This window comes from Condylura cristata, unplaced genomic scaffold (genome assembly GCF_000260355.1).
Source record: "Condylura cristata isolate star-nosed mole 26May11 unplaced genomic scaffold, ConCri1.0 scaffold00006, whole genome shotgun sequence".
NCBI classification, from domain to species: Eukaryota; Metazoa; Chordata; class Mammalia; order Eulipotyphla; family Talpidae; genus Condylura; species Condylura cristata.
The window spans coordinates 1,834,222-1,843,768 of NW_004567107.1; the positions used below are offsets into that span (position 1 = coordinate 1,834,222).

Genomic DNA, 9,547 nt, shown 5'->3' on the forward strand with positions numbered 1-9,547 from the left:
CCCCCCCGGAGACGCCTCGAACGTGGCATCGACTTGTCGGGCTGGGGCTGGGGTGGAGGCGAATGCTGCGCGTCAGCTTAGCCCCTACCAGGGCGGAACGGGGCCCGCTGGGCCCCCACCCCCACTGGAAGGCCGCCCCCCAGGTGGTGTTTGCTCCGGGAAAACGGTGCTGCGGAGCTGGCGTCTTTTAAAGCCACAAGTTACTTCCTGCGGACACCAGGAAGGAGCCAGCTCGGATTTGGGCACTTTCTCTCCTAGGCAGCGCATCAGCCCTCTGAGAAAACGCTGCCAGAGCCCCGTTCTTGCGCGTCAGCGTGCTTGGACTCTTGACAGTCAGGTGCCCTCCGGTTCCCTTCTTGGCTCTCGCTCCCCGCCCCCCTCTCTCCTGTACCCCAGTTCTTGTATGCATAAACAAATAAGTCTTTAAAAAGCAAGTTCTACAGACCTGCAGGAAGTTTGGCAGGCAGTCCTAAGAAACCTGCCCCTGACTGCCATCCTGGGATGCTGGGCAACATCTGGGCGTGTTCCCTCATGAGAGCAACTCCAGACCCAGTGCGGGCCCGCTGGCCGGGGTGTTTTCTAGCCCGAGTGGATGCAGCACTTCGGTGGAGGCACACAGCATTATTATTGTCAGGCCTGGGCTGAGGCGTCCGTGCCCGGACCGAGCCCGAGATGGCCCCAGCTCTGCCTCCGTGCACTCGTGTGGAGCTCTTGTCCAGGGCGTGATAGCAGGACCTGTGAGGACGCAGCCTCCTCCTGGTGTGGCACGGCTGCTTGTCTTCCTCGACGTCAGACAGGCGTCCGGACCCTGAGGCCCTCGGCCCTGGTGGTCACTTGCTGGCATCCCCTCTGTTACGGCGCCGGAGCGAGTCAGGGACGGGCCTTGCCTACTGTCGTGCAGCTGACTCTTAGAGGATCCAGGTGCATCCTGGCCCACTTTGGGGTGTCCTTGCCCACTTTGGGGCGCCCTCCCAGCTCTGCCTCCCCTGCTGCAGGCTACAGTGGCCTTTCTCCTGTATCCCATAGCCTGTGTGCCCCCTCTTCTCTGCAGACAGCCGTGGACTATGGTTGTCCACTTCTGTCGGTCTCGACTTCCTCAGGGCTTGTCCACTTCTGTCTCTGTCCCGACTTCCTCAGGGCTTGTCCACTTCTGTCTCTGTCCCGACTTCCTCAGGGCTTGCCTGCCTTTCAGCTCTGTATCTTCACAGCCAAATCACTTGCGAGCTGCTAAAGGGTCAGTTCTTTAAGTGAACGTGTTGGGGGTGGTGGAGAGCCAGCCACCAACCCTCGGGTGTCCTGATGGCAGAGAGGGAGGGAGACTTCTGTGGCAGTCAGTTGTTCACCTCACAAGTGTTGCCTGCACACGCATTTGGTGCAGACACTGTCCCCGAGCACTTCAGCGCAGGGCTGCACAGAGAGCCACTTCTTGTGGCGCTTCCCTTCCGTGGGAAGACAGACGCTCTGTGAGGACTTCCACGTTCTGCGTTTGTACTGAGGGCTGGAGAGAAGAAGGGCGTAGGAGAGCCAAGCAGGCGGGAAGAGGGTCGGGGCAGCTTTTCTGAGGAGCTCCGAGCTCCCTGTGAAGGTGGGTGGGTGGGTGGCGTGGACTGCCTTGTGCAGAGGCGCCGAGGCGGGCAGAGCGGAGCTTTCCCAGAAGTGCGGGTCGGGGGGCAGAGGCCACGCTGCGGCCGAGAGGGGCCATGGCCATGTTCTGGAGGGCTCTGCGGTGTGCTGGAGGCTGGGTTCCGGCCTGCGAGCAGCAGGATGCTGTCTTAACACAGTGCCCGGCTATGAGCACGTGCTTTTGAAGAGAAACTGAGGTGGGCAGGGAGTGACCGGCACCATGAGGGACCTAGAATCTGTGGCCTCTCTGGAACGCTTAGTCCAAAGAAGGAAGAAAAGGGTTGCCATGAACGAGGAGTTAGTAGGAGAGGAAGCACGTGTGTGTTGCCTTGAAAGCAAACCTCAGACGAGTGGGTGAACGTTCCAGGGGGTAGATCTTGCCTCAATGTCCGAAAGTGCCTCCCAACTTCTAGAATTTGGTCAAGAACAGAATGGCCTGCCTTGAGGAATGGAGGACAAAAGGAGGGTGTGCAGGCAGCAGCTGCTGGCCTCTGGAGGAGCCTGTGGCGGGAAAGCTGTGTGGTGGGTGTGGCCTTTGGGCCTGTGGTCCTGTGAGTCACGTCAGATTTGTGAGTTTTCCTCCGCCTTGCAAGTGATTTGGCAGACCTGGCTTGACCTTGCCTCTTCTCTGATCTGAAAATTAATCAACTTGAAACTTTGTAAAAAGACATTTTTTTAAAGATCTATTTATTTATGCATATAAAACTGGGGTACAGGCCACTGGTGCAGGGGATGAGAGGATTCACCAGTGACAGAGTGGGGAGCAGAGCAGGCAGATCAACAAAGTACGGTGAGGGGAGCGGTGGGCGGGTCAGAAGAGGCTTGCTGCGCCCTGTGGGTCACCTCCCTGGCTGGGGATCGAACTCGCACTGCAATGTTTGCTGTAGCTTCGTAGTGCTGTGCTTCAACCCACGTGCTACCAGGGAGGGCCCGTAAAAAGATGTTTGTAATGGCGTCGGTTAGTGCTCTCTGGGTTAATGTAAACACTTGACGCTTTATTGGTTAAGTCGCTCAGCTGTGGGGTCCTGGTGGAGCCAGGAGCAGAGGCCTTGTGCCTGGAGGTGGGTCTGGCGCTCGCCGTGCTGAGTGGAAGCCCGCGGGGCCAGCCATTGGCGTGTGTTCTGAGAGCTGCACTCAGCCTGACAAGCTAGCTAGTCCCCGGTGTCCGTGTTCTCATGCGTGTGGGAAAGGGCCAGAGCTAGTAGAAAAAGGGGTGTTTCAGGGGGGAGAGTTGTTTGGATAGGAGGCTCTTAACTGCATTCACATTATAGAAATAAGCAACAGGCAAAAAATACCCAGTCTTGCCGTCTGTAATGGCTGATCAGGCAGGGGTTGAAAGGCAAAGAGGGCTGGAAATCGAGGGGGTGGAGGTGATGGATGGAGCAGAATCCTCATTTGGAATGGAAACGGCCCAGACACGGCTGTCTCCCGGCCCTGTGGATCTGGGGGAGCAGCTTGAGGGGGCGGGTCGGTGCTCCCAGCTCTCCAAGGCGGCGCAGTAATGAGCATTTCCGCTTCCTGGGCGTAAGTCTCCCTCCTGGGTGTAGTCGCCGGTGGGCTCTGAGTGGAGAAGATTTATTTCCCCTTGTTCCTCTCGGGTCCGTGACTGCCAGGCCCTGGCTTGCCTTGGGCTCCCGTGCCCCGGCTCTCTTCCCTGGGAGCATTCGCCACTTGTTCACACTGAGCCCGAACTGTTTCTCCCTTCCCCATCCTCGCCCTCATCTCGGTGGAGCTGCTGGTGAAGCTGGCTGGTGAGGTCTGGTAGAGGAGGAGCTGGGATTTTGTGGCGTTCTTTGTTTGGTTTTTGGAAAAGCGAGTCAGAGGCTCTGCTTGCAGGCCCTCAAGTGCTGCTTGGCATCTGGGGCCTGATGGTCTCCGCGGGGAGATGCAATTCTCCGCGCAGCCAGGCTTCACTCCCAGTGCCGTCTTCATGGGCTGATGCACCTCTCGTTGCTCTTTCCTTCCGGGGACGACACAGCCAGCAAAGGCCACCAAGAGAAAATGCCAAGCATCCGGGGAGGCTCCCCCAGCAAAGCGGAGGGGCCAGGCTTCGCCCCTGCCTGCCAGGAGCGCTGCGGCTACGCAGGCTCGGCAGCCGCGGAAGGGGGCGGCACCGGGCGCGCGTTGTCTGCGGAAGCCTCCGCCTGGCACGCCTGCTAAGCGCCAGGAGCAGAAGAGAGCGGGCGTTAAGACTTCCTCTTTGTTTAAGAACAACCCTGAAATCCCGGAGCTCCCCAGGTAAGTCCAGGTGCCGCCCGCTGGGAACGAAAGGGATGAAGCGGAGCCCCCGCGTCCTGGGGGCCGCGCCTCACGTGCGGCTCGTCCGTCCTTTGCAGACCTGCAGTCAAACAGGTGCAAGAGGAAGTGTTTACTTCAGATGCTTTTCACGAACTGGATCTTCACCCCCACTTAGTAAGTATCTTTCTGTTCCGCAGCCTGTTTCTGGGGGGTGTTGACTCAGTCCGTTTGTCCGTGAAATGACAGACACTCCAGGCAGGAGAATCAGAGAAGGGTTATTTCTGTTCCAAGTCACCTGGCTGACCCCAGACGGGTCGATACTTCTCCAGGACAGTTCACACGCTTCTGTTACCTGCTCCGTTACGTCGTGTTCTCACCCTTTGCCCCCCCCCCCTTTTAAAAGAAGGAAACACGTTCCTCCCCAGACGTATTTTGGGACAGCCTCCTCGTCCCTGGAGAGAGGGGGCGCGGGGGCAGCCGGGGCAGCAGCCAGGGAAGCAGCTGGGGAGGAACTGAGCTGGCGCGGCTGTGCAGGGCGGTGGGGCGGGACGCGGGGCAGAGGCAGCTTGGGCTAACACGCTCTCCGTACGGACAGACAGACAGACACCTGTGCGTTTGCCACCGACAGCTTCCCGACCGGCCACTCAGTGAGCGAGGACAGCTCACGGCGCTGGGTCTGGACCGCCTTTGTCCGAGCCTTCGTCGGTTACCTGCTCCTTTGGGGCTGGGCTGCTCCAGCTTGTTTCTCACCTCCAGGCTCCAGCCGGTTCTCAGCCTCGGTGCTGTGGCGTGGGCGGGTCCCTCTGCCCGCCTCTGTGTGGGTGGCAGTGCCCATGCCTCTCACCGGTGCCCGTGGCCTCTGTTCCCCTGCTGGCGGCTACTGGCGGTTCCCCCAGATGCCCCATATCCCACAGGGGAAGGCAGAACCATGCCCGGCTGAGAACCCCAGGTTGGAGGAGCTTGATTTGATGATGCTCATCAGTTTCCTCATTACCAGCATTAAATATACTTTTACCCAAAAATGATAAAATACCCATTTTGTTTGTTTTCTCTTGTAGATTTCTACACTAACTACGGTCTTAAAAATGTCCAGTATGACCAGGTAGGAGTTCCAGCCGGTCTTGATTCTGTTGAGGGGTGTAAGCAGGAGGGACTTGAACGCCCTTGCGCGACGGGGCCCGTGTCCTCTTGGCATTGGGGCAGGGCCCTGCCGCTGGCCCGAGGCCTCAGCTGTCACTGCGCTCCGTGTCTCTGGCTTTTAAAGGGAGAGGCTGAGTCTCCGCTGGAGTCCTGCTCGCAGCCCGCAGCTGCACCCTCTGGCCCTTGAGACGGCTCAGTGCCTGCGAGCTCCCACTGCTGCCCACGCTTCCTGGAGAATGATTACCCGGGATAGACGATTTATCCTTCCCCTTCTTACCAGTCAGAACTTAGAGTCCCCTAGCAGCAGGAGTGGATGCTAGCGGGTGCAGCGGGCACTGAAAAGTTGGGCAGCGTGTGGGGAGAGGAGTCCACAGCGTGGTGCCAGCGGCCTTCGTCCTTCAGGGACCGTGCTGTGCGTGTCTGTGGGTCCTGCCTGCCTGGAGGGAGCGCTGGTAGGAGTCAGCGCGACGAGGCCCGGCGCGGCCTGGGGTGCGCGTGCGGCCCTGTCTGGGCCTCCTGGGGAGAGGCAGCAGTCCAGCCTGTCCCCACAGCTCTCGACGGCCCCGGCCTGCTGCCTCGGGCTCGCGCCCGCACGCCGGGCGCACGTGTTGGCCCCAGGTGCGGAGCAGGAGGGCTGTGGTGTGCGCTCCTGCTGGTGCCGGCTTGCCCTCCAGCCTGTTTGCTTTTTAATTAGTTTAATTAGCTAAGTTCCAGAATCTGAGATGTTATTCTTCTACTCGTCAAAAGACTCTTAGCACCTTCACTTGAGTATTGAGGCCTCTCGTCCGTGGCAGCTGACGGACCAACCCAGCGCGGGGCTGTTGCATTCTGCGTTGCGGACAAGTGTGTTTTCTTTCTTTTGGCGCACAGCGTGCAGAAGCAGAGCATCCCCGCGTTGCTGGGGGGCAGAGATGCCCTGGTGAGGTCCCAGACGGGCTCAGGTCAGTGTGCCCCTGCCCCCTCCCCTTTGGTTTGGCACACCCTTGTTCACACAGGGAGGGGGTGGAGCGTGACAGGATGGAGCCATCAGAAAGTATATACAAGTTCTAGCGCATTCCTGGAGTCTGCCTGTCTCTTTTTGCCATGCTCCAGAGTAGTCTGGCCTTGCTCATCTGACCGCCTTCGTCCTCAGCGGAAGTCATTCTTCTCCCTCCCCCAGCCAGCCACCACTCACGGGTGGGAGCCTGAAGTCTTGTGTTCCGTGGCCTTCAGAGGTGGCGCCGGGCTCCGACCAACTCCTGCTCACGGGGGCAGCGGAAGCCCTGCCCGACGGCTGCAGCTCAGTGGTGTGGGGAGGCTGCTTCAGAGGAGGCGTTTTCTGGCCTCTGAGACAGCCGTCAGGTTGCGCTCCTCGGGTCATCTGGAAGGGTGTCCTGTGTCCCCTCCCGGATGGACAAGGGCCCAGGCTGCGAGGCTGCATCCGCTGAGCGGGACTGAGCTGTGGCCGGGCGGTGCCCGTGCGCCTGCGCGCCCGCCCTCCCCGGAGCCCCTCCCCGCTGCTGCTTCCCTTCCAGCCTCAGAGGCTGTGATTGTAACTGCTTTGTCCTTTGTTAAAAGGTAAGACTCTTGCCTACTGCATCCCCGTGGTCCAGTCCCTTCAAGCAATGAAGGCGAAAATACAAGTGAGTACAAGGCGCGTCTGTCGCGTGCGCGGCGTCACCCGGCGGCCGGCGGGGAGCGGCGGTGGCAGCAGTGCGTCTGCCCGCAGCGCGGCTTCCTCACCTTTTTGAGTCATGTTTCTCGTGAGCACGTTGCCTCTCGAGGAGAGGCCGTCCAGAGTGGAGTGGACGCTATGGCTCCACCCAGAGTGGACCGGGCTCACCCGCCGGGCTCTGTGTGCGGTGGGCTTGACCTCGTCCATCTTGGCTCCTTACCACCCCCTCGCCCCGACACCCCGTTGAATAGCTCGTGAAGGCCGTGGAACTGGGCCCTCCGCCTGTGTAGCTCTGGAGGCGGTGCCCCCGCCCCGGGGAGGGGCCGGGCGTGCTCTTGGCAGCAGCGCTCGATGCTGCGGACTGGGCCCGGGCAGCCGGGCACCTCGTGTCTAGCGCTCAGCTGTGGTTGGGAAGCACTTAGCTCATGCCCGGGCCAGAGGGCCAGAACCGCACCCCATAGGCCCTCCCAGACAATGCCGTGTTCTGTAGACAGCATCTCGGCACCTAGGCCAGAACCCCACAGACACCCACAGCCCGGTTAGTCTCGGCTGAGGGATCGGCTGCAATAGGAGGTGAGTGTGCTGCCCGAAAGAGGCGGGAGTCGCCCATCGCTGCCTGGCAGTGCCCGCGAGCCAGACGCGGCAAGCCTCCGCACACTCAGGTGACAGGACAGTTACTGACGGTGTTCGGGCAGCGCCCTGGGCTGGAGCGACATCCGCGCGTCCCCACTGACGGGAGTGAGTTATTAAACTCACGGGAGAAGAGAAATCCCTCCCTGCAGCAGAAGCCCAGTCGGCGCGACCGGGCGTGCGGGCACTGGAAGTGCACTCTGCTGTCAGGCCGGGCGTCGTGGCGTGAAGTGTGGTGAAAGGGGTTCTCACGGCCTCAGGTTCTCCCCACAAGCTGCCCCCGACCACGAAGGGAGAGGCAGCACTTCACCCTGGGGAGCCTGTAGCCCTCACCTTCCCCCAGTGCTCAGAGCTGCCCCCCAGGATGAGACACGTGGCCCTCGCGTGCTGCCAGGGCAGGGCGTGCGTGGCGCAGACAGCTTGACCTCATGGTTTCCTTGCCAAAATGTGTGACTTGAATCATAAATGAGCATCGGCAGACCTGGTTCTGGAACAGTCCGCAAAGTTACCGGCCAGTCCTCGTCAAAAGTACCAGGGCCATAAAGGCCAAAAGCAGCGGCCCCCGGGCTCCCGGAGACGAAGGCGCACGGCAGCCACGGCAGCTCGAGGCCCTCATCGCTGTCCTGTGCCGGAGGGCGCTCGGACCAGGTCTGTGGCTACTCTGGCAGCGACCGCTGCCCTGCGGCTCTGAGAATCCATGCCACACAGCGGAGCCGGCCGGGAGGGGCACGGGGCTGCTTGGTCCTAGTTGTACAGCTGTTTTATAAGTCGGAAGTTCCTTGACTTATTTAAGTAACTGAATTAATAAAAAACCACAGTTGTCCAGTGACGGGCCCTACACCGCACCGAGAGTGCTGTTTTGCTGTTAGCATTTGTCCTTTGTTATTGTTGGTCAAAGAGGGGTTACCAAGCCGTGCATAGCATGACTCCGGTTCGTAAATCATCTGTGTGTTACACACTCAAAAATATGACAAAGCTATTTATCATGCTACTCATACTGATTTTCTCTGAGGGAGAGAGGTGAGGAATTTTATTTCCTCCAGGTGGCTGATACTTTTCTTGCCTTAAGGCACTTTGTAGTGAGGTGATTCCTACAGTTGAAGACGGGAAAATGTAAATTATCGTGATAATGTGGCGAAGCCTCATTTCTGTGCCCCAGGAGAACCTCTCCATGGCAGAGAGCTCTTTCTTCATAGCAGCGGGGGTTTGGGAGGCTGGGGCGTGGGCGAGCCGGTGCCGAGGCCGTGCTCTGCTCCCCGAGCACTGCCGAGTCACGTCATCCCTGCGCCTCTCCCCTTCGGCCGAGGGCTGAGTGGGGCTGGCAGCTGAGGGCAGCGCAGGCCTTCCAGGCACAAGTGCGGGGTGGGGCGGGCCTGCTCGGGCCGTCAGCACATGGTGCACTTGCTCTCATCCGCCAAACACTTTCTGATGTCGGTTCGGTTCATCCTTCTGACGACCGAAACTTTCTGGGGAACCGTCTTTTCCAGGCCCAGATTATCGTCGCTCATCTGAGCTGATAGTCAGTGTAAGACCCTTCAAGGTGACTAAAGTCATCCGCCCTGTAAAAAGGCGCCTTCGGCGGGAGCAGCTGATGCCAGGCACCGGCGGCCTTAAATTACTTTGGCAGTGGGGCCGGAGCAGGCTTTGCCTTGTTTTCGCTGTTGTCTTATTTTGGCTCTGGTTTTTTAACGTTACATCCATCCTCTTCACTCGCACTGCCTGCGAGGAGTTGATTTCCTTTCTTCTCTGCTGTGTAGTAACACCGTTTGGAATGTCAGAACCTGCTAGCGTCGCCGAAATGCTGTGCTGACATGTTTACTGTTCCTCGCTGGGCCTCCGCTCAGCCTCCCAGAGTGCATGTTGAACACCGCATACTCCAGTGTGAACTCCAAATCCTTTTCTCCTCGCGGGTAAATGTTCCCTGCGAAAACCCGACCTGTAATTGAATCTGCAGCCAGATGGGCCTGACTCCGCACAGTGTCCTTGCGACTCCTTCAGGGGCCTGAGCGAGAGCGGGCAGGACCATCTGAGGGCCCTGGTGGGTTGCTTTGTTTTCTTTGACTATTGTGACTATTGCTGTTACAACTTTTAAATACAGGGCGGTGCTGGGAAAGCTGAAAGAATAAGTGTTCCCCCACCCCTCTGGTTTACATTTGTAGCCAGTATTTTGCTACAAAGCTGCCCTGAAGATGCAGCAGTGGGGCCCGCCCTGGGGGCCTGCGGATTGGAGTGCAGCCCTGGGAGGATGAAGCCGCTTCAACC

General features: G+C 59.5%; 1 protein-coding gene across 3 annotated transcripts in view; it reads left to right on the forward strand.

The window, feature by feature from the left end:
• Positions 1–9,547, forward strand: part of DDX31 (DEAD (Asp-Glu-Ala-Asp) box polypeptide 31) — a 109,238-nt gene that overhangs the window by 55,536 nt on the left and 44,155 nt on the right. For all 3 annotated transcript variants that reach the window (XM_012721329.1, XM_012721332.1, XM_012721330.1), the window contains exons 4-8: positions 3,602–3,861; positions 3,960–4,035; positions 4,920–4,963; positions 5,872–5,942; positions 6,559–6,623. In XM_012721329.1, the coding sequence (XP_012576783.1) occupies positions 3,602–3,861; positions 3,960–4,035; positions 4,920–4,963; positions 5,872–5,942; positions 6,559–6,623 (516 nt within the window). The remainder of the gene's footprint in view (positions 1–3,601; positions 3,862–3,959; positions 4,036–4,919; positions 4,964–5,871; positions 5,943–6,558; positions 6,624–9,547) is intronic.